The 20,210-nt window shown below is 43.4% G+C and overlaps 1 protein-coding gene and 1 pseudogene across 1 annotated transcript; both read right to left on the bottom strand.

Annotated features, from left to right (window-relative positions):
* Positions 1-723: 723 nt before the first annotated feature.
* On the bottom strand, positions 724-1,307 carry LOC142451150 (phosphatidylethanolamine N-methyltransferase pseudogene; annotated as a pseudogene).
* An 18,091-nt stretch (positions 1,308-19,398) lies between these two features.
* Positions 19,399-19,630, bottom strand: LOC142451149 (mitochondrial import receptor subunit TOM5 homolog). The gene has a single exon (XM_075553066.1). It carries the CDS (start codon positions 19,573-19,575, stop codon positions 19,420-19,422), a length of 156 nt encoding a protein of 51 aa, XP_075409181.1. The 5' UTR covers positions 19,576-19,630; the 3' UTR covers positions 19,399-19,419.
* Between the last annotated feature and the right edge of the window lie 580 nt (positions 19,631-20,210).

Raw genomic sequence — 20,210 nt, 5'->3', positions numbered from 1 at the left:
TCCTACCTTTATATCAGAGCCTGAATTCTAAGCCTTTGGTTTCGGTGCCATACTTTGGGTTGGCAGAGTGGGTTCCACGTTGAGCTGCCAACCACAAAGTCAGTGGTTTGACCACACCAGCCTCTCCAAGGAAGAAGTAATTATTGCTTAGGGAGCATTGTGTTTATGTTAAGGGTGGTGGGATAATTTGGAAAAGGATATTCATAATGGTTGTACAACATGAGGAATATCATCAATAGCACTGGATTATACATGCAGAAGTTGTGGAATTGGTGAATGTTTTATTCTGTAAATGTTTGCCACATCTATTTTATGTAGAAAATTAAGAAGAAAATGCATAACACAAGAAGGGTGGTTTTTTGGGGGGCATTCTAGCCAATCTTCAGAAGCAACTTTCTTTTTTTACATTTTATTAGGGGCTCATACAACTCTTATCACAATCCATACATATACATACATCAATTGTATAAAGCACATCCGTACATTCTTTGCCCTAATCGTTTTTTGTTTTTTTTTGAGACAGAGGCCTTTATTGGGGAGTCTGGGTGCAGGGGCAGTGGAGGCTCAGAGGAAGCGTTTCCAAGACACTGGAGAAGCCATGAGGTGTGAGCCTGAGTAGTGGAGGTCGCGCCCCTGGTGGGGGTGGGTGGGCTGGGCAGGGTGGGCAGAGGGCTCGACCCCAGCACAGCCACAGCCTCCCTCCCAGGCCCACCAGCTGGAGGGTCAACTCTGCTTGTGGGACTTGGCGGCTTTCTGCCGGTAGATCTCTGCTGTGCAGGGCTCCTCGTAGTAGACCTCAACCACATGGACCAGGGCCACGATGGCGGACAGCAGGAGGCCGGCAGGGCTGGCGTGCATGACAGCCCAGCCTCGGTAGTTGGCAGTGCTGCCCCAGTCCATGGGGTTGTCCAGGCCACTGAACGGGAATGGGGTCACTCTGGCTTCCTTGAGGATCCCAAAAGAATCACCTAGGAATGTTCCGTGAAACCCAGTGCGGAGAAGCCAGAGAGTCCAAACAGGACCCCCACTCCCAGAAGGGCGAGGGCTCTCCATCTTGGGCTGGCTCAGCATGGCCTGGCTGAAGTAGTGCGAGCGGACCAGGTTCAGGAGCAGGATGGCGACATCCAGCGCATAGCAGGCCAGGTCGGGGGACCCGAAGGCCTTGCTCAGTCTGTGGGTCTTCTGTTCCCATCTTGCGACCACATTCCAGAAGAGCGGGTTGAAGGCGACGGCTAGGACTGCAGCCACAAAGCTGGGGTCCCAGGGGTTCACGTAGCCCAGTAGCCAGGCCATAACGTAGAGGCCTGCCTGAAATCCACCCCGCCGAGGCCTCCGCAGCAGTCGAGCCCGGCCGGCCGTGCGGCAGCTCATAGACCCGGCTCCGGCTCCCCTCAGTCGGAGGACGCTTCCTCGGAGTCACCCTCATCATTCTCAAAGCATTTGCTCTACACTTAAGCCCTTTGCATCAGGTCCTCCTTTTTTTCCCCCACTCCCTCCCAGCTTCCCCCCAGAAGCAACTTTTAAAGCCCCGTTGTTGGTGAGTGGATTGCAACTGGCTGTAAACTGAACGTGTGGCCGTTCACAGCTACCTAGATGGGCCTGTTGAGGTAGGTCTTCTGCTTCTGAGAGATGCCAGTCAGGGGAAGCCTGTGCAGTCCAGTTCTGCTCTGCACGCGGGGCCTCCAGGAATCAGGGTCACTCAACGGAAACTGCGTTTGCTGTTGTTAACAGTGTCTTCATCAGTGATAGCTGATAATTTGCCAACTTTTTTTTTTGGATATTTCTTTTTTAATCGTTTTATTTGGGCCTCATACAATTCTTATCACAATCCATACATACATCAATTGTGTTAATTTGTCAACTTAACAGGAAAAAAAGGCTCTTTACTGATAGAAATAGTGACCTATTGTCCACCATGACAAATGCTAAAAATTAGGTCCCCCCATCGCCAACTTAAAAGTCAAGATATGTGATTATCTAAAAATATCCTGAAGACTCTCTGCCCTTGAATAAGGAAAATGTACTCATCCCTAGAGGCCAGTAAGATGCATCTGAAGAAGACTGCTGGGAGATTCTAGGCACTGACACAACCCAAACCAAACCAAATTCACGGCCATCGATTTGATACTGACTCTGCAACAGCCCTGTGGATTTCCAAGACTGTAACTGTTCACATGTGGTATTGAACCGCTGACCATGCAGATTGAAGACCTATGCACAACCACCACACCACCAGGGCTCCTATGCACAATACTCCCTCTGAAATCTTTGCTTTGCTTGGAGAGAAATTTATTTGGCTCCTTTCATTTACCAAAAGACCCTAAAAGTTACGCTTGCCCATATCGGCTTAGGTTATCTGCAAGAATAGCACTTCCACAGAATTGGTGCGCAGCACTCGCTTTTACTTCCTCGCCCTTGTTTTTAGCTTTTTGCTAAGATACACGCGTTCTCTTTAAAATTTTCCCAAAATAACACTACCCAAGAAGTTAAGCCAAGGGCTACTAGCTGAAAGAGTGGACATTTGAGCCCACCCAGAGTACCTTAGAAGAAAGGTCTGGCAATCTGCTGTCAAAAGATCAGAACCATGGAAGACCTATGGAGGGGAAGTTCCACTTTGCCACACATGGAGTTTCTGTGCATTGCAGTTGATTCACAGGCAAATACATCTTCTTCTACAACTTTTCTTTCTTTGAAACTTCAGCCTCTGTTGTATCTTTCTACTAGAACGACGGTTCTTCCTTCACAACTCTCAGCCGGTGATCAAATCTTACAAAGACTCACATATTGGGGCTCAATAAATGCCCACCAAATGAATGAGTGATTGAACTGAGATTGGAGTAAAGCAGCAAGGTGCGGTCGATGGTTTAGTTGGTGTTAAAGACAACATACCAGTAAGTTAAAACTAGGTGATACTGCAGTAACAAGCCCACATTCTAACAATAACTAATGTCTTGCTAGTTTAACAAATCCTCTGCTCCATGTCACCTTCATTCTTGGATCCAAGTTGAAGGAGAAACTTTTTCTGGGATACTGTTGGACTTAAGGAAAGGGAAATCGTCGCTGATCAATAGCGGCACAAATCACTTTCCTTGGCTAAAGTAAGTCACTTGGCAAGCTTTGTGGAGAAAGAACAAGTATTTTTAATGTACTTCAGAGAGCAGTGTAAAAATGGTGATATCATGTGTCATAGAAAAACTAGACTTTGTCTTTTGAAGTGTCACTCCAAACGTACCACCTTTTGTATGATCTTCCCAAGTATCTTTGTTTGAATGTGAGGACTACAGAAAATGTACAATCCTAATGGGTTTTGCTCACTGGTTATTCTGTTGAAATACAAATGTTGTGCTCTCAGAGCCTCTCCTCCATCCATATGAAATCTTATGTGTCTAGGGGTCTAAGTCATAGAATCACAAAATTTGAAGTTCACGTGGAATATATTGCCTACTGGTTGTCAGTTCTCCAGGAGCAAAATCATATTGCCTTTATTTCTTGGCATCCAGGATAACACGTCACCGTGCCAAGATGTAAGCCTCCTCTGATTTCACATGGGGTGCATTGGCTGAGCATTGATTAGCGTCTCCATATCGAGGGCAGTAATTCTACCAGGACCAGCAGTTCCAAAGAAACGCTGAACCAAGAAAAGCGAAGCCATTGCCATGGAGTCATTTCCACCTCATGGCCCCAGCATGTGTTGCAGGACAGAACTGCCCCAGAAGATTTTCATGGCTACAATCCTTACAGAAGTAGTTTGCCAGGTCTTTCTTTGGCGGGCCATTGCGTTTGTTGAAATTGCCAACCTTAAGGTTAGTAGCCTAAGGCAAACGGTGTCACTCAAGGATCAAGTAACCATTTAGTAATTCCCATTTTAGCATCCCTCAAGCTTTAAGTGGTCCTCCAAAAAGGTCATCTATGTCTAAATCAGCTAAATAGGTCTCATTACTTCAGGATCTCTCAGTTTGGTCATTCATATGATAATGCTTACCAGGCTTTTTGCTGATGGTATCAAGGTACATGGGCTTTGCCATGATATATCTGTCATGAGCGCCATTGTTAAATTTTCGGGAATTTTGCAAGATGGTTAATGTCAAACTTCTAGTTTGAAATGGGTCATGGTCTGAATATTTATGCAACAAAATCAACAAATACTAAATCACAATCTTTTCCCTGCCCCCACGCCAGATCCACACCAGCACATCAATTTGTTTCTCAAACCTCTCTGACCATTGGTGTATGTTGAATTTTGCACACACACATGTACAGACACCCAAATATGTATAGAAATCCTACCTACAAATGGAGTTCCTGAGTAGCACAAATGTCTAAGTACTGAACCACTAACTAACTACAAGGTTGTTGGTTTGAACTCACCCTGAGGCAACTCCAAAGACAGGGCTGGAACTAGGCTTTAGAAAACCCTGTGGAGCTCAGTTCCACTTTGACACACATCGGTCCCTCCATGAGTCATAATTAACAGGATGGCAATTGTTTTGGGTTCCTGTAAAAACTACCGCTTAGAAATATGGGCTTTTCTTCTTTTATGTTAATGGGGCCATTATAAGATGCATCCTAATTACTTACCGGTAATAAAAATGTATTGCATAAACACAGAGACACACAAAAGAGGACCTGATGCCAGGGGCTTAAGTGGAGAGCAAATGCTTTGGAAATGATGAGGGCAAAGAATGTACAGATGTGCTTTACACAATTGACGTATGTGTGGATTGTGATGAGAGTGGTATGAGCCACTAATAAAACGTTTTAAAAAAAACCCAGAGACACACTCTGCGTGAAGGGGTGGGGGCAGAGAAGACAGAGGACAAACATAGATGCCCCTGCACGTCCACAAACACCAAGGACTGCTGTCATCCCCCAGAAGCTGCAATAAGCAAAGAATGAAGATTCTGTTTGGTTTTATCCTTGTTCCGAGACTCAGGCCAGTGGAGCAGACAACATCTGGGAGACATTTAAAATACAGCAAGTTGGAGTATGCACCAGTGCTTACATATTCTGCCCCAAAGTGGTGGGTATCAGTTTTACTCACCTATCGATTCCAAATCAAGTCCCATGGCCACACCTGCCTTCACCTGGCTGGAGAAGTGTAATCCTATCATGTCCTTAGACAGAATCCGCCAAAGTGATCATCATATGAGCATAAAAGGCTTAACGATAAAATGATAAAATGAATGTTTCTGTTTTCAGCAGTGTTATAGAGTCAGATTATCAAATGATTGGTGATGATTTACTTACAGGTAAACTTTTATTCATGTAGTAAATAAATAACCATGAATGCCTGGATGTTCTTGAAGATTCATTCTCTATATACTTCTCAGAAAGTGCATAGTCCTCAGAAGTTAATATATAAAGGATGCATAGTTCAGTTTCTTTGTGATTCTAAAATAGGGACCATATTATTGTTTTAACATAATAATGATCTAATTATCAGATCATCCAGGGTAGCACGCGCGCATGCGCGCGCACGCACACACACACACACACATATTCAACCGACCAGAATCTGTGTGATGCCAAAGGGTCTTTCCTAAGATGCTGCTTGCTACACATGGCAAATGAGTGGACGCTTGGAGGTCATCGCAAGCTACTTAAAGTTATTCTCCCTGGGGGTTAGTATTCATGTCGAACAATCAGACTGTACAGTCTGTCCCTCCCTAGGTAGGGCCCACTCCCTTCTGAAAAGGGTAGTGGATTGTTTCCTTAAAGGAGAACCCAGGGACAAGATCAAGGATGACCAAGGTTAGGCTGCCATCTTGAGTCTAGGGTCCCCCCATCTTGTCACATGTGTACCCCTTATCCCTCACTTTCCTATTACGTGTACAGCCCTAGCTCATCCCCTTACTGTGACGCATATGCCTATTGTACAGCCCCTTCCTGTGACCTATGTGGTTACCTGTAATTACACCCCTAAGTATATATAGGTCTTGGTGAGAAATAAAAGGCAGATGCTCTCTTCTCCCTCCCTCTCCTCCTGCTCTCTGTGCGGACCTGGCTGGTAAGATCATGGCTGTCCCGGAGGTGAGCATGCTACTATGAAATGTGTCTGACTCCTATATTTTGCCTTCTCTCCTACCTTCCATGACTTCACTAAGATCTTTGTATATTATAACCATACAATTGCGCCGATGGTCCCATGATATATTATTAGGGGCTGGATACCCTAACAAGAATCTATGTTGTTGTTGATAGATGCTGTTGAGTTAGCTCCAGCAGAGTTGAATGAAACACTACCTGGTTTCATTTTGAGTCACCCCCAAAATTGTTGTTACGTTTGAGCCCATAATTCCAGAAGAGACACTGAACCTTGCTATTAAATGTGGAATGGCTAAAGGAAATGGGGGGAGGGGGGGAACTGAGCAGAAAGTTTCAAATGGTTACTAAAAAACAACCAATCAAAATCAAGCATTCTTTAAGAAATATGAAAAATCTGATTAGTAACCCAAAAGGGAAGAACATATTCAGTATATCTTAAGCTGAATAGCTAGAGAAAAGCACCGAGGCGTGAGCTGCATTATTGGAAGTTTCTATGGGGAGAATACTGAAAACTGCAACAAAGCAGCAAAAGAAGATGGAAAGGTCCGTGCAACTGAACCAATCCAATTTGTTAGAAGGGAAGGAGGAGGAGGAGAAAGAGGAAGAAGAAGAAGGGGAAACCTAGTCACCATACCAAAAAGAATTGGTCGACATTCAACCATTTCGAACGGTTGTTAGTGGCAAAAAAGCTCCCGGAACTGATAGACTACCAAGAGAAATGTTTACAAAACGGATGCAGTACTAGAAGCACTTACCTAGCCACCTACAAGAAGAGGCCCATGTCTGTGCCCATTCCAAAGAAATGTGAGCCAACAGAGTGTGGGAATTATTGAACAATGTCGTTATTGTCACACACAAGTACATGTTTACTGCAGATAGTTCAAAACTAGTTGTACCCATGCACCGTCGGGGACATTCGGAGGAGGATATGGCACTAGGGATGACTTTGCTGATGTCTAGGCTCTTAGCTGAAAGCAGAAAATACCAGAAAGATGCTTACTTTTGTTTTCCTGACTATGCAAAGACACTCAAAAGCATGGATCATAACCAACTATGGTAATATTGCAAAGAATGCACATACTCATGCAGAACCTGTACACAGACCAAGAGGCAGTCGTTCAGACAGAACAAGGGGAAGCTGCATGATTATCTGTATGCTGAGCAAATAGTTCAAGAAACTATGATGGGAAGAAGGATGAAGATGTGAAGGAGGACAGCGGGATTGGAAGAAGTCTCCACCACAATCTACGACATGTAGCCAGCACAATCTTGCTTACTGAAAGAGCCTACAAACAGCCTTCAATATAGATTACAGCTTTTGTGAAGAAAACGAAAATCTTTACTGGACCCACAGATGACATTATAATAAACGTAGAAAAGATTGAAGCTGTCAAAGATTTCATCAGCAATCGATGTTTAAGGAAGCAACAGTTAAGAAATCCAGGGATGGGGCACTGGGTAAATCTGCTGCACAAGACACCTTGAAAGGGTTAAAGAGCAAAGCTGTCCCTTTGTGAATCCAAGTGCACCTGTCCCAAGCCATGCTGTGTTCAATGGCCTCTGATTTCTTGGGAAACCTGGACAGAGGATCAGGGAGGCTTGATGCTTTTGAATTTTGGTGTTGGTGCAGAACTGTGGACTGCCCAGAGCACAGAACAAATATGTCTTGGCTGACGTACAGTCAGAATGAGCCTTAGAATCCAGGATGGCAAGTTCTTTGGACATATTGTCAGGATTGAGTAGTCTCTGGAGAAGCCCCCGTACCAGCTGGGATTAACACCGTGGCTGCAACAAAGACTCAAGCATGCCGCACGTGAAGGTGACACTGGCCTGGACAGTGTTTCATTCTGTTGTATGTAGTGTCACTGGGAGCTGGAGCTGACGGGAAGGCAACTAACAGCCACATAAAAGTCTTAAGGAATGCTGGGGTCACAGTGGATTAAATATTGGGCTGCTAATTAAAAGGTCAGGGCTTCAAACCCACCATCTTCCCAGAGAGAGAAAGATGAGGCGATCTGTTTCAGTAAAGATTTACAGTCTCAGAAATCATATGAACGCAGTTCTACTCTGTCTTACAGGGTGGTGGCAATGAGTTAGACTCATAGGCAGTGGGTATAGGACCTTTTAGTTCTCTCTCTCTCTCTCTCTCTCTCTCTCTCTCTCTCTCTCTCTCTCTCTCTCTCTCTCTCTCTCCTCCCTTCCTGCGAGACATCCCTGTGGAGAAGACACATGGAGAGAGGCTGATGGATCCAGACCTCTGGAGCTGGAGAAGCCACATGGAGACTCCTGGCAGCACTGAGATGCTTACAAGACTTCCCACCCACTGGCCTGTGATCATCCTGCACTCCGTGTCATTGCACGTGTTTCGTGAGTCTGAAGAGGACTTTATAGATTGGTATCAAACGTACGGGTTAGTATTGGACTTACGGACTTGATCTTGCCTGGGCTGGGATGTTTTCTCAATATTCGATTGCTCTTGTATATAAAGCTCTTTCTTTTTTTTTTGGTATATTTATTCCCTTGCTGGGAACATATCTATGAATGAGGCAGAGCATGCATGAGTCAAAGTTATGAAAACTTTTTTTTTACATTTTATTAGGGGCTCATACAACTCTTATCACCATCCATACATATACATACATCAATTGTATAAAGCACATCCGTACATTCTTTGCCCTAATCATTTTCAAAGCATTTGCTCTCCACTTAAGCCCTTTGCATCAGGTCCTCTTTTTTTCTCCTCCCTCCCTGCTCACCTAAGGCTCTTTCTTATACACATATGAGAGTGTCCATAAATTTATTTCTCTAATCTGCCTGGACTAGCACACCATCGATAGGTGTCTCAGAGGAAGAACCTGGCCATCTGCTTTGGAAAGGTTAGAGTGATAAAGACCCTGAGGGGCGCTGGTCTACTCTGCACACAGGAGAGAGTGCCATGCCTTGGAATCAACTAGTAGGCACAAGAGGTGACGTGAAACTGGGGAGATTCTGGACAACCATGTGCCTGCCATATTATTAACCGCTCTCTGCTATCATTTACTTTAGAATACTTTGTTATAAACAGCATAATGTACTTGCGTGTAAATTGACTTTAATCTACACTCTAGGGGACATTAGTCATCATTAGACTTTCCTAATTAGGAATTCATACTCCAGGGGTGCTTAGAATCTGAAGTGCCCTAATCAGGAGTCCATATTCCCCAGGTGGCTACTCAAGCATTTCAGGGATCTTTATTGAAATTTATACCAGAAATTGTGTTAATTATCCTAAGGAATGTTACAAACACATTTTTTCACTCTTATACTTGTTTTGAGGAATACATAACATAACATATACACCGATTCAAAGGTCTCTACATGTATAATTAAGTGACACCGATTACATTCTCCGAGTTATGCAAACATTCTGGCCTTCCTTTTGTGAGTTGTTCTTCCCCCCACATGCACACACTGCACCCTAAGATTTCAATGTGAGCTTTTAAGCTTACAATTTGATCCCATATAGTAGTGCTGAAAGATCACACTCCTTAAAGGAGACCATTTTTACTAGGTAAACGATTTGGTTTCAAGAATACTTTGAGTAATGAATATATGTTTTAAGGTCCTTTTTCCCCCCCAGAACAGATGTTTATTGAGCTACTTGATGTGCTAGACCTGGAAGGGGAGTGGTGGGGCTGCCCTGTCTCTAAGAGCTCACAATCTAAGGGTTGTTTTAAGGTTTAAGGATTATCTCAGGGGGTTGATCCCTTCATTAATGTGGTTTCTCATGACCATTAACCTTCCCCTCTACCACCTCCCTTCAGCCCCTGGTGTTCTTGTTAAGTGCCCTCATATGAGTGTGACTCACAGTGACACCGTGTGCAACAGAACAAAACATCACGTAGTGCTGCACCGCCTTCACCAGTGTGAGGGTTGAGGCTGTCTTTGCAGCTACCGTGTCAATCCAGCACGTCCAGGGCCTTCCTTTTTCCCACTGCCCATCTACTTTACTAAGCATGACAGCCTTCCCCTGGGTCCGGTCTTTCCTGATAACATGTCCAAGGTATGTGAGACAAAGTCTCACCAGCTTCATTCTAAGGAGCATTCGGGATGTACTTCTTCCAAGACAGATTTGTTTGTTCTTTTGGCAGTGAAACATTTGCCCTGGGATATCAATGGTATTGTTTTATAATCTACACATTCTGTCAAGTCACCTTTGTTTGGAATGAGTACAATATGAATCTGTTCCAGTCAGATTTCCTGGCATAGGAGAATGAGTGCTTCTAGTGCTTCATTCGCTTGTTGAAAACATTTCCATTGGAATTCCATCAGTTCCTGGAGCCTTGTTTTGGTGAATGCCTTCAGTGCAGCTTGGGCTTCTTCCTTAGGTACTGTTAGTTTGTGCTCATATGTGACCTCTAGAAGTGGTCGAATGTTAACTAGTTCTTTTGGTGTGTTGGTTTATCTCAAGAACCTATCAGTGCTGCCCAGCGGTGTGGCTGTTACATCTCGGAGGCTCTCGTCAAAGACAGGGTTCTCAGAATGGACGCTACTCACGAGGGACACCATGCAGAATAAGATTATCGGCCAAGGAAATAAACCTGGCAACTGAGGTGTAACAACCAGGGAGATTAAGAAGACACCGTGAAAGATGCGGCAATATAGATGTGGTCTCCCAGAAATCAAGAGCGGGAAGGCCAGGAGGGAAAGGGGAAAGAAGAAAGGCGTCCAAGTGGAATCCTAAGGCCAGAACTCGGGAGCGTTCTCCAGATTTGGCAATCAACAGGTTTACTGAGAGTAGTTTTTAACATGTAGTGAGAATGGATGTCATAGTGTAGTGGCTAGAACACTGTGTGGGGGGTGAAGTAGAATATAATTCATCATTTTGGGTAGGGAAATATATACATATATGTTCTAAAATAAGGAGCCAGTAATCAAGATTGGGAATTCAAGACAAGAGAGCAAATGTAAAATGATGGAATCAAATGTAAGGTTGAGTTTTGTTAATTCAAGGCTAAAAAGAGACCCCAGAATGTAGTGGCTGACACAGATGGGAGTTAATTTCTCCATTAGATTGGCACATAGTGCTCTATCCCACCAAGTCACTCCGAAACCCGTATTTCTTCCACTTAGTTGCCTCACCATCTCTATGTGTCAATGAACCCACCCACGTGCCTCAGAAGACGGGCTTGTCATCTGTTTCCAGAAGATCACGGCTCTGAAATCCCTATGGAGCAGTTCTACTGTGCAACCAGAGCTGGACTTGACTCATGCAACAAGCAGTAACCGTGCAGTTTGATGTATGTCGTAGTTATGTAGCTCACAGTTTCAGAGGCTGGCAGACTGAATTGAGGGTCCCAGCTCTAGGGGAAGGCTTTCTCTCTCTGTGGGTCCCCTGGGGGAGGGGGGAGTCTGTGTTCCTTGGTGATCCTCCTGGTGTGGCACAAATCCTTTCTCACCAGTTGGTTCCTCTCTTCTTAATCTGCTTGGTTTATCTCAAAAGGCACACCCTATCTAATACTGCCTCATTAATATAACAAAGAAGCCCATTCCCACATGGGACTATGCCCCAATTCAAAACAAAACAAAACTCCACTGCCATCAAGCTGATTCCCAGCTATAGGCAAGAGTACACTCTATAAGATGGAGTACAACTACCCCCTGGGTGCTGCCCAGATGGTCACTCTTTACTGGAGTAGAAAACCACATCTTTCTCCTGAGAAGCAGCTGATGTTTTCAACTCGCTGCTCTTCCAGTTAGCATCCCAACCCACAATGCACTCTGTCACCCAGGCTCCTAATCAAAGGTAGAGGGGTTAGGATTTATAACACCTAGTTTTGGGGGACACAATTCAAACCCAAACAAGATTATGTATCATAATTTAGGGCTTAATTTTATAAAGGGGACAACCAATATACTATTAAAATTTTTAAATCTGGTTCAATAGTTCCCAGCCAGTATACTCACTTCTCACTTAGTTAGTATACATGATTAGGGTCCAAAGACTGGGTATTTATGTGAAATAGGAGGATGGCTGTATGGGATAACAAGATGGGGAATGGTTACATCATTACCAAACTGCGAAATTGTACCATTACATAACAGCCAAATCATGGAGAATCATGTTTTTACATAACCTCAACTTTCATGGCATTACTTTTGCCAAGAACTTTGGAGCTTGTTACTGCCAGTCATATGTCATGAATGTGCAAAATAATTCTATGGCAGAATTTTTAACTATTATAGTAATTAAAAATGTCAGATAACCAGATGGTCAATAAGGGAAGAGTAGCTACCTTATATAAGACAGGTTCAGACTCTGGATGCTTCTGCAATGAATTTCTTGCGCTATCAACATGTCTGTACAATTTATTAGTTGACTGAATACTGAATACTAAAAGTTGGGTTTTATATTTGTTAAATAGCATGGTGAATATTAGAAATTATAACATGAAAGGTATGAAATTGTGAAATGTCCATAACGATTAAAACTCTTTAACTTTGCATAAATAGCAAGGCTTAAGGACACCTCTGATGCCTGATTCCTAAATTGCCTTGTGTCGAAACACTGTTTTTATTTATGATATTGATTAGAGCATACAGAATCCTGTCTTTGAAATATTGTCATAGCTGTCTTGAGGGGCCTGTTTGTACATATGTTGCCCTCATTCTTTTCTAGACATTTACTTTCTTTTTTTTTTTGTTAACAATTTATTGGGGCTCATACAATTCTTTTCACAGTTCATACATATACATACATCAATTGTATAAAGCACATCTGTACAGTCTTTGCCCTAATCATTTTTTTCTCTTTTCTTCTTTTACATTTTTTTAAAAATTTTATTTATTTATTTTTTTGTTTTTTAATTTTAACAATTTATTGGGGCTCATACAATTCTTTTCACAGTTCATATATATACATACATCAATTGTATAAAGCACATCTGTACAGTCTTTGCCCTAATCATTTTTTTCTCTTTTCTTCTTTTACATTTTATTAGGGACTCATACAACTCTTACCACAATCCATACATATACATACATCAATTGTATAAGGCTCATCCATACATTCCCTGCCCCAATCATTCTCAAGGCATTTGCTCTCCACTTAAGCCCCTTGCATCAGGTCCTCTTTTTTTTAGACATTTACTTTCTATTGAGCCTTTGGTATCAGCTCTTTTTTTATGTTACCTCCCTCTCCCCCTCCCCTCATTACCCCCTGATAGATTGTATATTGTTATTATTTTTGTATCTCACACTGACCACTATCTCCTTTCCCCCGTGTTTTCTGTTGCTCTTCCCCCTGTAGAGGGCTGTATGGTTATGTGTCCATCATTGCGATCGGTTCCCCCTTTCTCCCTTCCTCTTCCCCTATTCCCCCTACTTTTCTGGTATCACTATTCCCACTGCTGTTCCTGGATTCTGTGTCTCATGAGCTCCCATTCCCTTTCTATACCTGGATACATGTTCCGGTCTAGTTTGAACTGGGAAGCAGCACTGGGGTCATGGTAGTGGGGGGTGAGGAAGCCTCAAGGAACCAGAAGAATATAGTGTGTTTCATCATCGATGCTTTACTGCACCCTGGTGACTCATCCCCTCCCTGTGGCCCCTCTGTGGGAGGATTGTTCCACTGTCTACTCATGGGTTTTGGATCTCTGCTCCAGCCACTCTCATTCTCAACAATATATTTTTGTTTGTTATGTGTCTGCTGATGCCTATTCCTCGGTCCCTATGACCCTCTCATGATCGCACCAGCAGTGTGCTTCTTCTATGTGGACTTGTTGCTTCACTGCTGAATGGTGCCTTGTGTAACTTCAAGCCTTTAAGACCCCAGATGCTATATCTTTTAATTGCCGGGCACCATCTGCTTTCTTCACCACATTTGCTTATGCACCCATTTTATTTTCAGCGATTTTGTTGGGAGGGTGAACATCTCAGACTGCCAATTGGTTAGAACAAAGTGTTCTTGTATTGAGGGAAGGTATGACCAGAAGCCTGAAGTCCATCCCCTATCTCAGTGTATTGCCAAATAGATATATGTACATAGATATATGTACATGCCTCTATTTTTGTGTATTAAGGTATTTACATATGTACACCACTATGTTTATACCTCTATCCATTGCTTTGCTTCCTTGGTCCTTCCTCTGTTTCCTTTTAACTTCCTCCTGCCCCAATGACACTTCTTATTTCTGCCTCTTGGTACCTCCTCTTAGCTAGTTTGCTGTTGCTCCGACATGCCCCCCCCCCACCTCAGAGGGTATCTATCATACATGGTCTTTGGGTACTTAAAAGGACAAAGACCTGGAATTCCATGGAGCATAGAGAACTGGTGTATAAGTTATTTTGTATTTTCTTACAAATGAACTATTATTTCATAAATGTATTTGTGGCAGAATTTGGAAATAAGATTTATTTTCAGTGCCACATGGTAATAAATGTATAAGTAGGGAGTTAATTTTTTACTCAATTTATCCTTCTACTGTTATCTATGCTAAGAATCTAGCACTTGATTGACCAAATATGCTTAGGTGGACAGCCATGTGCTCTTGATAAAGGGGTAGGGAGTTGAAGAAGAGAGACGACAATGCCGAAGACAGATACAGACAAATAGATCTAAACCAAACCAAACTCATTGACTCTGACATTCTGACTCATAATGACCCTATAGAATAGGGGTAGGCTTGGACAGTGTAAGATATGACAAAATAATAATAATTTGTGAAATATGAAGGGTGCATGAGGCAGGGGGAGTGTGGAGGGAGGGGGAAAATGAACAGCTGATACTAAGGGCTCAGGTGGAAGGCAAATGTTTTGACAACGATGATGGCAACGAATGTACATATGTTTTTGACACAATGGATGGATGTATGGATAGTGATAAGAACTGTAGGAGCCCCCAATAAAATGTTTAAAAAAAAGAACAGGGGTAGGGCTGCTTTTGTAGATTTACGTGAGGGTAAATCTTCACAGAAGTAGAAGGTCTCGTCTTCCTCAAGGGACACAGCTGGTGGTCAACCTTGATGTTAACCTTGACGTTAGCAGCCCAACTTGTAACCCATTCTGACACCAGGGTTACTGATATATAGTGTTTTATTTATTTATTTTTAATTTTACAGGAACACCAAATAGCCCCTTTGGGCTGCTGCCAACTTCAAGATCAATCAGTAGGTTTACCCCACTAGTTGCTCCCAGTGAGAAAGATGATTTTTGCGCCTGTAGAGATCTGAAGGCCCGGTGACTCTACGATGCACTTTTACTCTATCCTCTAGGGTCGCTGGATGGATGGCGGCGGTTTGGAGTAGCCTAGCAAAGATGCCCTGATGGAATTTGGGTTACACTTTGGGCCACTAACCGCAAAGTCAGCAGTTCGGCTCTATCAGCTCTTCCTTGGGGAATCATGAGCTTTCTGCTGAGCCACAAAGCCTAGGGAGTAGGTACAATCTGCTCTCTAGGGTCGCTCTGCATCGAAATAGACTGAGACAATGCGTTTAGGTTGGTAATCATCCAGCAGAGCAGAAAGCCAGGTCCGCAGTGAGAAACCACGGAGAATGCCAGGCTTTCTACTCTCACTGAGTTAAATCTCCCAAAAGTGATGGGGAGGTGATTGTACAAGTCTCTGTGATATGATTGAATGGTTGAGCAATTGAATCATATGATATGTAAATGACTGGCGAATAAAACTGCAGAAATATAGAGTTCAGTCACGTGTTTAAAAGCCTTTCGAAAAAGAATGTTTGGAAACGGACTGTGGTAGCAAATGTACAATTCTGCTGGACGTGATGCACTATGGAACGATTTGATACATGTATTCATCACAATTAATAATACATACATAAAAGATGTAAAAGAGAAGGAAGAAGGAGAAGCAGGGGTCGTTAAGTCTCGGTAGCCCAGAGGGCGGCTCTCCCCTGTCCTAGGGTCGCTATGAAGTGGCATTGACTCCATGGCAGTGAGTTTTTCGTGAGTGGAGAGCCTCGGGCTGCAAACGACCACAACGGCAGCCCCCGCCCCAATGGCCATTGAGCCATCCGATACTCGTGGTGGAGAGTCAGCGAGGCCGAGGTCACGTGCACAGGACACGCCCACAGGTGGCGACCTCATTGGACGGCGGGACCTCATGGGACAGCGTAGCCCCGCCCCTCCGGTCGCCCGGGCTGTAAGTCTGCGCAAAGGCCGCTGCCCGCTCTTTTTGGGGCGTGCTGGCGGCAGGTACGTGCCAACTCCACCTTGTGCTAGCCCTTTACGTGTATAGACGGAGGGCCAGTCCATTGAAGGGTTTCACTCCCCGCAGCTTCCCTTGTCTGATAACTAGGAACTCCGGTTTTTTAGTTTATTTTACCTGTGTTAATTAAGATAGTGATTTGGCCAATTTAAAAGAGTCATAAGCGAGATAAGAGCTTGTGTTATTTCCCTTCTCCCTCATAAAAAGTCTGCGTTGTTAGATCTGGGAGGTGGGTGGCACCGCGCCAAGTGGTCACGGTGTGGCCAGGTTTCTCTTCCGGGGAAGAGTGGTCCTGCTCTGCGAGCTGAAGGCCCCTGTAACGCCCCCAGGCCAGCATCCCTTAGGAGGTCATTCTGCTCAGAACTCATTGGTCAGAGCCTAGTCATGCCTCCTACCTACCTGTAAGGCTGAGAGGTCAGGCGCCCACCAAATAAAGGTGATGGCCGCGATGGGGAAGGAAGAGGAGATTCATTTTGAAAACAATTTAAGCTAATTTATTAAGATGCGTGTCAGTTTTGTAAAGTAGACACAGAAGCAAGTAAATAGAAGAAGGACAAAAGGGGAGGAGAAACAAGGACACGAGTAAGATTCGTAGTCAAGATTGAGGCCAAGGAGACTAGCGCCCTAAGTAACGGGGAGGGGGTTGCTTTAATTAGGCTTCCAGTTATCGAAAAGTCAAGTTCATGTATCCAAACTAGTCTTAGACTTTATAGGAGGAGTTAAAAAAGTTTTTGGAAAAACATGGAGTAAAACAAGTTTTGCTTTTTTTCCCCTCACCAACTCTTTGACGTGCCCTCTTGGTTCACTCACGAAATATGTAATTTAGATTATCCCCTGCCCTGCCAGGGATGTGATGGAGCAAGATTAAGTGGTACTGTGACTTGTGTACTGCAATAACTAATCCGAGAAATCCAATTTTAATAACTGAGAGGGTTATGAACAGCTTATGATATTTGGTTACTTAAATCAGACATAAAATACGTAAAAGGGCCCCCAAATGTGGCATTTATGTATTCACCTTTCACATTTTGCCTACCTCTTCTTCACCTATAGTTAATTGGGGGGATTTTGTGAAATTCAAAATGAGAAACTGTTTAGCAGGATACAGGTGCGTCCGACGACTTTCTTAGGCTGGAAGCGTGCAGTTAAAGTGGTCTTATTTTAAGATGGTAACATCGACATATTTTAACTCAAAAAACCATAATCATTATATGGTTTTGTTTTGGTTGGATGGCACGCTCCAGACTGGAAAGCTTGCAGCACCCTGGAAAATGTTCGTTCTTTTCATTGGTGCTTTCTTTGAACTCCCAGTTAATCAGATAAACAGGCATGATGCTGTTGGTGCCGCTCGCCGTGGCACTGCCAGCACACACAAGGAGAAACTCAAAGGTGCAGGACCTAAAATAGCTGCACCCTTTAGAGAATTTTCTATAGTACCTCACAGATAGAATAGCGGGAATCTCAGCTTGAGTTTAAACTGAGTCTGGTGCTGGGATGCAAACGTGTCTGGGCAGAAAGAAAACATTATATAAAGACAGAGGCTGCTTCCTATAAGAAAATTAATTACCGTGGAAGAGAGAATTAGAAAGAGAAGCCCTATGAGAAGGACTAAGTCATTGGATGGGCAGTAATTAATACAGCCTGGGGCAAATCTGTCACCCATCTAGAAAGCAGGAAAGTATGCCTGAGACCTTAAGGGAGACAAAACCATTAAGAGTTTCACTGAAAACTGTATACTATTGGGCATCTGCAGTCTCTTTTGGAGATTTCTCTAATAGAGATCAATACAAAGATCTCTGTCCATACACTATTACACCCTGACTTTGTTGGAATCACGGCCTCTGGTACGAGCCTGCAGTGGTCGGCAGGGGTAGTGCGGGGGAGGAGTGTGCGCATATGATAGTGACAGCTACTGCAGAAGTCGTTTCAAGTATTTTCAGATGCATTTGCTAGGAGTTGGAAGCGGCATGACCGCTAGCAGCCTTGATGGGTAGAAGAGCCAGTGAAATTGGAGTTGTTGCTACTTTGACCCTATTAGTCCTATGATTAAAGGGCTTGAATAACACTCCTAGTCATATAACTGACACGCAATGAGTTTTATTGGTTGATTTATAGCTCTGTATGGAACCCCATGTTCTTCCAAGTTGAAAGGATGCTGATTTTCAATGTGTAATGGCTTTTTGATTTGTTTTTAAATTTCCAATGAAGTGATATTTTTATAAAATCCAAAATACAGAATTAGGGAATTTTAGGGAAATGGTAACATGAGAATATACAGGCCTTGATTTTTTTATGATTAGATTTGTTGTCAGGTGCTATTAAGTTGGTCCTGACTCATAGCAAACAGAAGGACTGTCCAGTCCTGCCATTTTCACAGTGGCTCCTCTGATTGAGCCCATTGCAGTCATTAGCAATCCATTTCATTGAGGGTTTCCCTCTTTTTGTTGTTGAACTTAGACTTTACCAAGCCTGGCGTCATTCTCCAGGGACTGATAAAATAGCCAAGGCACATGAGATAGAGTGTCATCATCCACTCTCAAGGAGCAGTCTTTTTTTTTATTATTATTGCTTAAACCTCTCTTTATTTCCAATGCTACAATTTCCAAGTTTTCCAAAAGCTTTTTTTTGTTAGTTGAAATTATTTAATACATATAGAATATCATTCCATATTTCTTTTTTTTTTCACACTGATACATTTATTTAAAAAAAATACAGACTAATGGCTCTGTGGTCAGATATCATTGTGGTTCTGTGCTGACTGTCACAAAATATAACTAACTGTCATGGACTCTTCACAACTACATTCTGGACAAAAACAAAAAGGTCCACAGAGATGGCGGTGAAGACAGACCTGATGCAGACACTGGTGATGAATACTTGCTGGAAAATGAAGTTTGACAAGATGTAATAATAATAACATCAACATTCACGGAAGGCGGAGTATCAGAGGCAAAAGGGTGCGATACCACAAGAAATCTCTTCACATTACCCAATTAATTTTATATAATCAGTCAGTCACCAGAAAAGAAAAAAAAACTTGTTCTTGTCAAGCAGAGTTTATAAGTCCATTCAATCAGAGTCTGGTATATCTTTCGGGGTCTATTCATTTGCAGCTGGGAAGACTGGAACCAAGTTCTTCACATCACATATTCTCAGGCGATGCCAAGTCTTCATATACTCTCCAATCTCTTTAAGATAAATGGAGTGACTCGCAGCAGGGCCACGTAAATAAGAAAGTTCCGTATGGAGGAGACCACGTCCTCGCGCATCTTCCGTTTCATCTCCTCGGGGTCCAGCTTCGGCGCGAGGCCCTCGATCCAAAACATCGTGGCTGGGCTTCAGGGACTCCTCGCTAGGGATCTAGGTGCTTCTCGGATTGCCGCCTCGCGCCTGGATCTCATTCCATATTTCAATCACATCAAGTAGAATGTACAATTGCTACCACAGTCAGGTTTCAACATTCTTTTTCTACGTGGTCTCCTTGACATCGTCTCCTTTTTACCCCACTGCAACCACTGTACACCCTCCCCCTTCCCTTCTTATTCTACTTGCTGACCCTATGGGTTCATCAATCCTGGGTTTCATACACCGAGGAATGGAAAAGCATGTAACACTGCTTCAAGAGGGTGACCTCCATTGAAATAGCACCTCTGAGATACACTCTAATGCGAACAAACAAAAACTAAGCAAAACAATACAAACCCAAAATACAGAAAAATTTGGAAACCAAACCAGGTCCAACCCGCATCACAGGGGGAATCTACTGAGAATGTTTTAACTGTTCGGGATTTTTGCCTTTGATCTTCTAGATTCCTCTCTCCCAAGCACTCTGTTTAGTGACCGCTTTCCTCTGTCCCTCAATTTTAGATACGGGGAGTGCTCCGGAGGCATATTTCCTACCCAGTGCCACAAATGCGTCTTATGCTCCCTCGCTCACCCATCATCTTCTGTACACCGGATC

The sequence above is a fragment of the Tenrec ecaudatus genome, chromosome 6 (genome assembly GCF_050624435.1).
Source record: "Tenrec ecaudatus isolate mTenEca1 chromosome 6, mTenEca1.hap1, whole genome shotgun sequence".
NCBI lineage: Eukaryota > Metazoa > Chordata > Mammalia > Afrosoricida > Tenrecidae > Tenrec > Tenrec ecaudatus.
The sequence above is the reverse complement of the archived record's forward strand: the minus strand, read 5'-3'. Positions and strand labels throughout refer to the sequence as shown.

What these genes read in the sequence shown, in the direction of transcription:
- LOC142451149 (XM_075553066.1), bottom strand. Translation starts at nt 19,575, where the DNA reads ATGTTTTGGATCGAGGGCCTCGCGCCGAAGCTGGACCCCGAGGAGATG.